General features: G+C 36.2%; 1 protein-coding gene across 5 annotated transcripts in view; it reads left to right on the forward strand.

Annotated features, from left to right (window-relative positions):
- The window catches only part of IARS1 (isoleucyl-tRNA synthetase 1), an 82,443-nt gene that overhangs the window by 1,533 nt on the left and 68,390 nt on the right, over positions 1-12,520 (forward strand). For all 5 annotated transcript variants that reach the window (XM_082842880.1, XM_082842884.1, XM_082842883.1 and 2 more), the window contains exons 2-6: positions 5,136-5,261; positions 5,807-5,963; positions 6,206-6,325; positions 8,209-8,291; positions 11,704-11,821. In XM_082842880.1, the coding sequence (XP_082699006.1) occupies positions 5,143-5,261; positions 5,807-5,963; positions 6,206-6,325; positions 8,209-8,291; positions 11,704-11,821 (597 nt within the window). In that variant the 5' untranslated portion in view covers positions 5,136-5,142. The remainder of the gene's footprint in view (positions 1-5,135; positions 5,262-5,806; positions 5,964-6,205; positions 6,326-8,208; positions 8,292-11,703; positions 11,822-12,520) is intronic.

A 12,520-nucleotide genomic window follows, 5' to 3' on the forward strand; every position in this document is an offset into this window, starting at 1 on the left:
ATTTGTTCAAACTTTTTGAGCACTACCATGTGTAAGCACATGGTAAGATAGTAAGAGGTTAGACAGTATAATGCTTTTGCCAGCAGTAAGTTTACAGTTGAGTTGGAGAGACATGGGCATGCAATACAAATAAACCATAATGTGTAGGAGAGGAGCAGATTCCGGGGAGGCGGATATTAGTTTTGTAAAAAGGGGATTGGTAAATCCCCATAGAGCAGAGTACATTTAAACTAAGCAGTGCTAGAGTATTTGGAGAAAGGGCCTGAACACAAAGCAGTATGTCAGCAAAGCAGTTTTGTTTCTCAGCAGTGTCAAGAATGTGATGTAGTTGGAGCTTGAGTTTTGTAAGAGTAAAGGCCAGGAGTAGTAATTGTGGGTAAGATCATGCTGCCCCACTGAAAAGTCTGTACAGAAACCATTGGGAGTGAGGAACCATTGCATTTTTCTTTTTTTAATACAGAAGTGATACTTCCAGAACTTTTCTATTAGGAAGGTAGTGTGTAGGATATATAGTATTTATTTTTCCCTTTATTTTTAAACTTTTTATGATAAAGTTAATACATACTCAAAAATAATCAAGACAGAGTAATGTGAAGTAAATAAAAATCTGTTCTTTCACGCCTTCCTCATCTAATCCTATTCTCTGGTGGTAGCCATTGTTAAGTTTGGTGGGTAACCTTCTAAATTAAATACAGAATTACTTAAACATAGACTTAGTGTATTTTTAATCTCTTGAAAATATTATAATACACATAGTATAAATTGCTATAACTGTGACTTGCTGTTTTCTTTCTCAGTATGTATAAGGAATATATATATTTGATATATTATGATTTATTATCTTTAATGCCTGCATGGTATTGATGTACCATAATTTATTTTAGTCTATTATCTATTCATGGATATTTAAGTTTTCAGATATTTGTCTATAGAAATGCTTCAGTTGATACCTTTGTACATATTTTATACATTTGTGTAAGTAAATCTCTGGGTTATATGTTAATAGGATATAAGTAGTTTGTGAAAAGGCTGGAGATAGACCCACCTCTTGGGTTAAATTTGACTTAATGTAACAAGTTATGAAGACCTGAGAATGAGGAAGAGGGAATAGAGGAATAGACTTAGAAGTCAGACCCACATGACTTGGTGATCACCTGGATGTGGGGATCATCTGGTAGTATTAAGGGTAACTCAGAAATTTCAGGTAATGGGAAGGAATAGTGGAACTACTAGTACAGTAGAATTAAAAATGGGGGCAAGTGTGGCAAGGAAGATCATGAGGTTTATTTTAAACAAAAATGTTTTTGGTATGCTTTTCCAAGATCTGTGGAGGTAATTACAAGTAAAGGTGAAGGAGGGTATCTAGAAATTGCTGAACAGGAAGTTGAGGCTAAAGAGGTCTTCAGGAGTCATGGAATAAGGAAGATAGTGGAGGCCTTGGATTATAGTTAAAGGGAAGAAGAGGAGGTTGCTTCTGTGAGCCTGACCTGGTGGGGTTAATCTCCCTCTTCTTTCTGCTCCCCCTTTCCCCCAAGAGCCCTGTGGTTACTGGATGCTGTTGTGCAGGTACAGCTCTCCAGTGGATGTGAGGGGCCAGAGCAATCCTGTGATTTATGCATGGGGGCCGTTTCTCCTCAGCAGCCGCCATAGCCCGGTCACTGATACATGGCTCTTCCTGGAATAGTCTATACCATTACATGGATCTTTGGGTTTGGCCTAATAATGCAGTGGTTCTTAATCTTTGGGAGGAGTAGAGGCTCTCTAGAAAATTTTATAAAAGTTAAAAGCCATCTTCACAGAAAGCTTAAATCTCATTTTCTCAAAAAAAAAAAAGTTCAGATAGATATTCCGGAATAATGGTCAGAACAGTTTAAGAGAATGACTTAAATTTTGATGTGCATGCTCATCCTCTAGGATCTTGTTAAAAAGCAGGTTCAGATTCCTCAGTCCAAGGTGGGGCTGGTGAGTCTGCTCTAATCAACTTCCATAGATGCTGGCAATCATAGGACCAGCCTTGACAAGCATTAGGGGGTGACAGAAATAAGTATGTTGATATCTAAAGATCTGTTAGTCTTCAAATGTAACCCCTTAAGTTTCAACTGGCCTCTAGTAAGGTTGTCACTGAACCAGTAGGACTCCTACTAAATCAGTAAATGCACAGACTAACACCTCTCTCCATCCTTCAAAGGCTGGAAATTATAACAAGAACTCAAGATCCAAAATGCTTTTCAACTTCTGTTTAATAGCATTTAATGGAACACCCTAATCAGAAATGGATAGTTGAGTTAAATGGCCCACCTGTTCTTTCCTTATTTTTTTCCTATATAAAACTCAAAGGTACTCTCACATCTCAAAAATAAATGACAGGGGGACAAAAGGAAAGACACCGCTTGTAACAAACTTAAAAAAATGTTTTTTCTGATGTTAAAAATGTTTATTAAACAGATCACTCATTTCCATGTGTGACTCAGACCTCAGTGGCAAAATCTCATTTTTTATAGATTTTTCTCTTATGTGCAAAATCAATATCCTTTTAACTTTTTATCCCTTGTCTTGGCTGCTAGGAAGCTCACAGTCATATTTTGAATCAGTGTTGCTAATTGATAAAAGCATAGGAGCTGCATGACTTAAATTTTCCCTGATCCTGAATTTCCATATAATTTTTAGATTCCCTAATTTTATTTTTAATCAATGTGTGTATTTGCCATTTTATGGTTAATCTTTTGGTTAGTCTCTTCACATTCTCTGTCAAATAAAATAGAATAGAAATTAGTTAACATAGTAAGACTATATTTGTCTTTGAAATTCCATAATTTCTAGCATTGCTTTATATACATAAATTTATTTTTTATTTGTTTTTTATAAAAAAATTTTTTTTTGATGGCATGGGTCAATTACTGTACTTAGGCTTTGATGTTTTCAGAATTGGTTGAGGTATGTAAGTCTCTTTGCTCCTAGAGTCAGTTATCCCAGAGTGTTATAGTTCTTGTGTTCTTAAGGTTTTCCACCTACTCTGTTGTTTTCTCATTATTAGCAATTCTGTCCCCTTCTAATCTGATGTTGGCTTGGAAATCTGGTCACCAACCTTATTAGAATTATAAAGTGAGAATAAATAGGCTTTGAGGAGGAATGGGCTCGAGGATGCTCACTAGATAGTTAAGCCCCGACTGATCAAGTGTTTCTGAAAGAAGTTATTAACAAACTTCTGAAAAAAAGATACTTTAAGACTTCTCTCACCAGGCACTAAATCAGAGAGATATAGAGTTTGTCTTTTACAAAAATCATGAATAAACAACAAAAGTGATAAAATATAAAATTAGAATGAGCTAGGAATTATTTGAATGTGATTCTCATCTTTTTAGCTTTAAAATTTTTTTAGGTTTTGCCTGTTTCCCTCAGAAAGATTAGGTTGATTCAACAGAAGTGCTTTCTGTCCTGTGAATGTAGGTAAGAATTTTTACCGACTTTGAGATTTATTTTTTCAGATTATTAATGAATTTTTAGTATCACTAGACAGAATTGCCAAGATTTTCTTTTCTTTTTTTTTAAGTGTGTTGTCTGCAATTACTAAATGTTATACTGTAGTTGTAGAATAAGTGAAGAGTGTGAATTGGACACAGATTCTGAAATCAATTTAAAGGTACCATATATTTCTACTTCATACCATATACAGAAATAACTCAAGATGGATCAGTGGCCTAAATATAAGAACTAAAACTTCACAACCTTGTTATCTGTAGTGGTCTCTTAGATATGACACCAAAAGTTGAAGTAGCGAAACCAATAAATAAACAGGACTTCACCAAAATTAAAAGTGTTTGTGCTTCAAAGAATATACCATGACGAAAATAAGAAACAAGCCACGGAATGGGAAAAAATTTTTGCAAATCCTGTAACTGATAAGGGGATTTTATCTAGAATATAAAGAACTCTTACAACTCAGCAGTAAAAAGACAACCCAGTTAAACAATGGGCAAAGGATGAATAGACATTTCTCCAAAGAAGGTATGAAATGGCCAATAAGCTCAACATCACTAATCATTAGGGAAATGGAAATCAAAACCACAATGAGATACCATGTTATACCCACTAGGATTTCCTATAATCCAAAGATGGATGATAAGGAGTGAGGATGTAGAAAAACTGGAATCTCATTCTCTGCAGGGAGAATGTAAAATGACACAGCAGCTTTGGAAAACATTTTGGCAGTTTCTCAAAAAGTTAAACATAGTACCATATTACCCAGCAGTTGTACTCCTAGGTATTTACTTAAGAGAGCTGAAAACACATGTCCACATAAAAACTTATACATGAATATTCATAGCAGCTCTGTCCAAAAGTGGAAACAATGCTAATGTCCATGAACTGATGAATGGATAAACAGAAAGTGGCATATCCATATGATGAAATATTATTCAGCCATAAAAAGCAATGAAGTATGAGTGCATATCACAACATGGATGAACCTCGAAAACATAATTCTAAGTAAAAGAAGCTAGACGCAATAGGCTGTATATACATAATTTCATTTATGTGAAATGTCCGGAATAGGAAAATCTAGAGAGGCAGAAAGCAGATTAATGGTCTCCAGGAGGCTGGGGAAGAGGAGAATAGAGAGTGACTGCTAATGTGTAGAAGTTCTTGGAGGGCAGAAGTGGGAGTAGTGAAGAAAATGTTCTGGAAGTAGTGAGTGGTGGTGGTTGCCCAACCTTGTGAATATACTTTAAAAAAAAAAAAAAAGGTAAAAATGAATTGTACACTTTTTTTTTTTTAAATATTTATTTATTTATTTGGCTGCGCCAGGTCTTAGTTGCAGCATGCGGGACCTTCGTTGTGGCACATGGGATCTTTTTTCAGTTGTGGCATGCGGGATCTAGTTCCCTGACCAGGGATCAAACCCAGACCCCCTGCATTGGAAGTGTGGTCTTAGCCACTGGACCACCAGGGAAGTTCCATATTATATACTTTAAAAGAGTGAACTTTATGGTATGTGAACTTTACCTTAAAAAAAGGGGAATTTTTTTTAAGTACCAGATAGTATCATGGCTAGTGATAGGTACATCTATTTTAATGTATGGTACTCTGTTATTCCTAGACTTCTCTTTTGAGAATAATAAATTTGATTTCTCTTGCAGTAACAAAATGGTTCAACAAGTTCCAGAAAACATCAATTTTCCTGCTGAAGAAGAGAAAATCTTGCAGTTTTGGTCCGACTTTAATTGTTTTCAGGAATGCTTAAAGCAATCAAAACATAGGCCAAAGTATGTGAATTTCTTTGGTAGAGTCTTTAAGAATAAGAGGTCTTCCGAATAGAGTTTATATGTCACTCTCTTCCTTTCCACTTTTCTCATTATCACTACCCTCATTTAAGCATTTAGACTAGTAGTGTAATAGCCTCCTATTGGGGTACTTCCTGCCTCTAGTCTTCATTCACCTAAAGACCAGTGCTTTCTTTAATTACTGTTTTCATCATGTGTCTCCTGTGCTCAAAAACTTTATCATAGGTGTTTGTTGCCCTATTTTATAGATAACTCAGGATCAGGGTGAATAATTTCCCTTATATCATGGAACTAATTAATGAAGGATGGATGGTCCAATACAGGTCTCTCCAACTCTGTCATAATTAGCTTTTTTAAGGGCAGGGCCTACAGTAGATATCTAATCAGTTATGTCTGAGTTTCCTAGCCTCGCAGCTTTTCTTCTCCCCAAAGGCTCTACAGTTACAGGAGCTATCTATAGAAAAATGCTGTCCTAAATTTTTGCTATCTGTTTTAAAGTAACTTAACGTATTTTTATTACCTCTTAGATTTACCTTCTATGATGGGCCTCCTTTTGCAACTGGACTTCCTCACTACGGACATATACTTGCAGGGACAATTAAAGATATAGTTACAAGATATGCTCACCAGAGTGGGCTTCACGTTGACAGAAGATTTGGATGGGATTGTCATGGTTTACCTGTGGTATGTTTGAGTCACCAGCCTTATAATGTTTTGATTTTTTAATAAGCATTAGATTTCATTATATAATATGTTAAAGTATGAATTTTTGCTATAATCAGACTTTCTTCATTTTTATAATACTATTTATAGTTCATTTTCTCTGTAGATTTTCTGAGAATTTTTTTTAATCTGTTTTCTAGTTTTGTCGAATTGCATTTGCTTCATAGGGCAGGGATGTTAACAATCTTACTGCAAATTTTCAGGAATATGAAATTGATAAGACACTGGGAATCAGAGGACCAGAGGATGTAGCCAGATTGGGGATTGCAGAATATAACAGTCAGTGCCGAGCAATTGTGATGCGATATTCTACTGAGTGGAAGGTATTTTTGGTTATTTTAAGTAGAATGAAAAAAAACTCTAGCTTTTAAATGGGGGTTGAAATGTTTTTATGGTTCCTTGTGCTTTTTATGATATGTACCCAAAAGAGGCGTTGATAATCCTCTTTAAAGGAGTGTTTAGCTTCCATCTTCAACTCCATTACTTAAACTGTTAGCTTAAACTGAACCCTCTCTTTTCTGATTTCTATGTGCTTGATTGGTCTTCCATGTTTAATCTACCTACCCACAGTATATGACAGGAATCATGCTGTCCTAGCAAATAGATTAACTTGAATGTTGGCAATAAAAAAATTCAGATGTTAAAAACAATTCACATTTGTACCCATTGTTTTATATTGACTCCCATCTTGCCCACTGCTTCTCTTTGTAATAGAGCTCCCACAACTGGTACATTTTAGTAACCGTCTGGTGCCGGCAGAGCTCTTGTCCTCTCTTATTCTGATGTGCTTAGGAACAAAGGTCCTCAACTCCCCTTTTCCTCAGTGGCTCTCAGATTAATATATATATATATAACTTAAAAACATGTCTGGCTTTTATTTTTTTCCATCTTTACTATCTTACCACTTTGTCAAATTTGCTATTCTTCAGAATTCCCTCAGTCTTCCAGACTTCAAACTTTAATCATCATGACCGATTCAAATGTCAAATCCTATCAAGCCTTTCTTAGTATCTCTTATACTAAGTATCTCTTATACATTTCTTTTCATTCCTACAACCTAGTCTCTCACCCACCATTGTCTTTATTTCTATAAGAATCTACCAATTGGTCTCTTGCTCATGTTCCTTCCACTTAGCCTGCCAAGTTATTTCTCTCAAGACTGTTCATCGTACTCTTCCTGCTCAAAACTTACCTTCATTGTTGAATGAAATCTGATTTCATCAACCTAAAAAATCAAAGCTCCTCAATTTTCTCCTAACCTAACTTTCTTTAATCTACCTTTCTTGCCTGGTCACCAGTAGGGGAAAATCCTGATGATTATAACATGCATATGGGCTCTTTTTTTTTTTCTCCCCCCAAAATCGTATGAAGAGCCTCTATACCCATCACCCACTTCCCAAAAGCTAACACCTTTAATAACTATCGTATAATTATCAAAAGCAGGATTAACATTGATACAATATTATACACCTTATTCAGATTTAACCAGTTGTCCCACTGATCTTTATTTTTGATGCAAGATCCAATCTAGGAGCATAGATTGCATTTAGTTGTCATACCTCCTCAGTCTCCTTCAATCTGGAACATTCCCTCAGTGTTTGTCTTTCACGATCTTGTCACTTTTAAAGAATACAGACCAGTTATTTTGTAAGAAGTCCCTCAATGTCTGATGTTTCCTTATTATTCAGTTTAGGTTATACATTTTTGGCAAGAATTCCTCAGAAGTAACATCATCCCCTTCTCAGTCTATCATATCAGAAGGCCTATGATGCTGATAAGTCTCATTGGTGTTGTTCACTTTGTTCACTAAGGTGATTCTGTCAGGTTTCTCCATTGTAAAGTTGCAGTTTTTCCTTTGTAATTAGTAAGTACCCTGTTTCTTATCATACTATGACTCAGTAATTTTAGCAACCATTGATGATTCATGCCAGCAACAGTTAGACGTGTGTTTGCCAAATGGTAGTTTTGGTAGACTTTTATAAAAGAATGTTAATACTTGTAAATACATTCCCTGCATATAGGATGAATGCCAAGAAAACTTGTTCTTAACCTTGCAAAATGTGTTGTTTACAGTGTACATTTACTTGAACCATTGATTGTTCTGTTTTTCCAAAATCATCATATGTAGTGATAATAGAAGTAAAACAAATAGCTATACAATAACAAATACCATTGTCTAAAAACTCTAATATTCATATTTTTTAAGTCTACTATTACCAGACTTGGCCGATGGATTGACTTTGACAATGACTATAAAACTCTCTATCCACAATTCATGGAATCTGTCTGGTAAGTTTATTTGAAGTTGAAATATAATGACTATTTTGTTATATTAGTTAGTAGAGATGCTCTACCATGAATCCACTTGTTTTCAGATCCACAATTATCTGAAATCTTTGGGGATGGATTTGTTTTGTTTCTGTTTTTAAAGACTTAATTTTGCTGTGAACCTAAAAATGCTCTAAAAATATAAAAGAGGAAGATATACAGATTTCCCATGTACGCTGTGCCTCCACACATACATAGCCTCCTCCATTATCAACATCCCCCACCAGAGTGGTACATTTGTTACAATTCATGAATCTACCTTGACAGATCATAATCACGCAAAGTCCAGAGTTTATATAAGGGTTCACTCTTGTTATGCATTCTATGGATTTGGACAGATGTGTGATGACATATATCCATAATTCTAGAATTATGCATTGCCGTAAAATTCCACTGTACTCCACCTATTCGCCCCTTCCACCCCTAGGTTTATTTTTGAATTCAGTAAATTTTGGATTCTAGAAAGGTATTAGGTTATCCATATGTTCTGTAGTACTTAATGGCCCTAGCAGATTGAGCAGCAACCTCTAATCAATTTCATTAGTATTTCTATATCAGAACATATAACTCTTCACACTAAGTAAAATAAATGAAGAATATAAATGGCCTGATGTGAGTTCAAGGTTTTTTTGTCAAATTAATTAGTACCAAATTTTAGGAAAATTAGGTTTCAGAAATGGGTTTGTTTGTTTGAAGGAATTAAGTCTAAGAGATGTGTACTTGAATTTTTTACTAAGAGAAGTTGTATATGCAGTCACTGTTTCATGAGTTTCAAAATGAATTTTGCTTCCTTTTACTATTATAAGACAACTGTTGCAATGCCAGTCTTTTTTTTTTTTTTAATCTATTTTCTTTATTTTTGGCTGCATTGGGTCTTTGTTGCTACGTATGGGCTTTGTCTAGTTGCAGTGAGTGGGGGCTACTCTTCGTTGTGGTGTGCAGGCTTCTCATTACTGTGGCGTCTCTTGTTGCAGAGCACAGGCTCTAGGCACGTGGGCTCAGTAGTTGTGGCACACGGGCTTAGTTGCTCCACGGCATGTGGGATCTTCCCGGACCAGGGCTCGAACCCATGTCCCCTGCATTGGCAGGCAGATTCTGAACCACTGCACTACCAGGGAAGCCCAATGCCAGTCTTGATAGGTGATTTAACCTGAGCCTCCTACAATTGTCTGAGAATCATTATGTATCATTAATGGGCAAATAGTTATTATGGTTGCAAAATGACCTATGTATATAACTCAGGCCTTGAGGGAGTCCTACTTTTGTTAAATTATGCATGATTACAGGTGAGTTGCAAAGCTCTTTTGTAGGATACATATTTTTGTGCTGCACTGTAGGTGCTTGTGCCTCTTACTGTCGTCCTATCTACCTGATTACATTTCTTTTAGTCAAGATCTGTTGCACATGCTTGGCACGTGCCTTTGCCTTTGAGGAGCTAGATACCGTGGGACAGTTCTCAGACCCTCTGACTCTGATGTGCCCCTGTGGGTGCATCTCCAGACCCATGTACCCAAGGGTGAGAGCTGATTAAACTCTCTGACATGGCAGAAACTTCGGACAGGGAGGCTTCCCATTTCACTGAGTAATTGGAGTTCTCATGATTAGGGCATTCTAAAAAGCAGGGTTTCTCTTAAACTTCTGGAAAAGAAGGTTCTCTTTATGCTCTAGATCAGGACAGTTTAGCACTTACATGTGGTTAGTATGACCAAGAAACTGAATTTCTAATTTTAATAAATTTAAATGAGCACATGTGGCTAGTGCTACCATGTTGGACAATATAGCTCTACATCAGACTTCTTAATTTACATAAAACATACTTGAATCGGGGGAAAACCATTTTCAAAGCCTCTTGCTATTAGAATGTTAGTTATTCCTGAGGAACGTGTTGGCATATAAATAAGGCATATAGACCTAGGGTGAATACTTAAAAAATAGTAGGAGATACATTTAAAATGATAACATTAATTTAATGGTGATAATTTAGATTGAGTTGGTGCTTTTGAGTATATAAAGTACTTCCACTTGAATTTTCTCAGATGATCCAGAAAGTTCTGTGGATTGGGTTAGGACCCACTTTGAGGTAAAGGCAAGTGGTTGTGACTTGCTTGAGATCACACAACTAATTATATGGCTCTTAGGCTTGAATCTTGGTCTTATGATGCAAATCTGACACTTTTCCTCTGGTCTCCGGTGAATGTCCTTGCATCAGAGTATATAATTTAAGATTGAGTTTAAACTTGGGAAATTTGTTACAAGATGTCACCTTTTAGGCTTTATCCAAAGCCAAAGGAATACCATGAAAATACTTGCACAGTTTTACATAAAAATGTATTTTAACAAATGGGAGAGAATTTAATTCATTTATTGTGCCAAGTACATAGGAATCGAACTGTAAAAATGAGTTAAAGACAAGTAAGGATTCCTACCAAATGAATTCTGGCACCCAGTTGGGAAAGATGAGTAGTCACCACAGGAGAACCTGGGATGACTGTTTTCCAGTGTCTTGCTACATTTAGCTTAGAGCAACATGTTTAAGTGTTTAATAAAAGTTTTTGACTGACTGTAGGAGAGACATCTCATCCTAATCCCAGTGGTTTATACTTTTTAAATTGCCTCTGTAAAACTGTCCATTACAGTGAAATTTAAGCAGTATACCAGAAAACTATTAAGAAAAACAAGAAGTCTGGGCTTCTCTGGTGGTGCAGTGGTTGAGAATCCACCTGCCAATGCAGGGGACATGGGTTCGATCCCTGGTCCGGGAAGATCCCACATGCTGCGGAGCAGCTAAGCCCTTGCGCCACAACTACTGAGCCTGTGCGCCTAGAGCCCGTGCTCCGCAACAAGAGAAGCCACAGTAATGAGAATCCTGCACACCGCAACGAAGAGTAGACCCCGCTTGTTGCAACTAGAGAAAGTCTGTGCGTAGCAACAAAGACCCAACACAGCCAAAAATAAATAAATAAATAAGTAAATTAAAAATTTTTTTTTAAAAGTCTGAAATCCCAACCATAGTTAACATATTGGTGAAAATCTACTTTTTTAGCATCTCTAAAAATGTAAATATGTATACTGATACATAGTTTTACATAATTGGTACCTCATTGTACAGTATGGTGTCAATTGCTTTTCTCAGTCAACATCAAGTCATTAACACCTTTCCATGTCAACAGTTATTTGCACTTTTAATGTCTACATAATATCTCATTGTACTGATCTGTTGTAATTTACCAGCTATTCACCAGTTGAGAGACATTGTATTTCCACTTCTTTGGCTGTGAGAAACTCTACAGACAGAAACTGGCATAAATGTTTGCATTTGGGAAAATAGAATTATGGTTATGTAATTGTAAAATTCTGTCTCTTTACTTGCCAGGTGGGTCTTCAAACAGCTCTATGATAAAGGCCTTGTTTATAGAGGAGTGAAAGTCATGCCCTTTTCCACTGCATGCAATACTCCACTTTCCAACTTTGAATCTCACCAGAATTACAGGGTATGTGAGATGTCATTGGTGTTAAGTTATGTACTCAGAAGTTAAATGGCTGTGGTGATCATGGTAACTTAGTCCCAGTGTGGAATGTTAGCCGGGGGAGTGATGTGAATGATGTGTCTTAATGTGATAGGTTTTGCTTGTTTTAACCATATTTTTATGCCTCTCTTTGTTTAATAAGTCCAGCTCTGCTCTATTTTCCTCCAGTCACTGTTTCATAAGGGTTACAGCTTAGGGTGTTTTTGTGCCTCATCTGAGGCTTTGTAATATCATTTATTTGTTAAAACTATTTGGAGGAAAATCTGATTTGCGATTGGTGGTGTGTTATGATCGTTGATGAATGGAATAACTTGCTGTCATTGGTATAAGAGTTTAGACGTGTCTGTTGTTTACAAAGTGTACTGCTTTACCTTATCCAGGGAGATAGTAAAGACTGTAAGTCTTCAGGAATAAGAACTATCTGTTCTCATGTGTGTATATTCAAGGGGTGTTTTATTTCTGAGTTTATCTAACCCTCTTTGTTTTTGAAGGATGTTGATTTGTTTGGAATTCCATCTCACGGCTAAGGTTTGGAAAAGAGAAATGTGCTGTAAATAAACAAACTGTGTATTTACCTGCATATCATTATTATTAACACTTGCATTTCAAAAGCACTTTTCGTCTTGCAGAATGCTTTCAATATCCCATTGGATCGTTGCATAT

Source organism: Leucopleurus acutus (genome assembly GCF_964270905.1).
Source record: "Leucopleurus acutus genome assembly, chromosome: 7".
Classification (NCBI taxonomy): domain Eukaryota; kingdom Metazoa; phylum Chordata; class Mammalia; order Artiodactyla; family Delphinidae; genus Leucopleurus; species Leucopleurus acutus.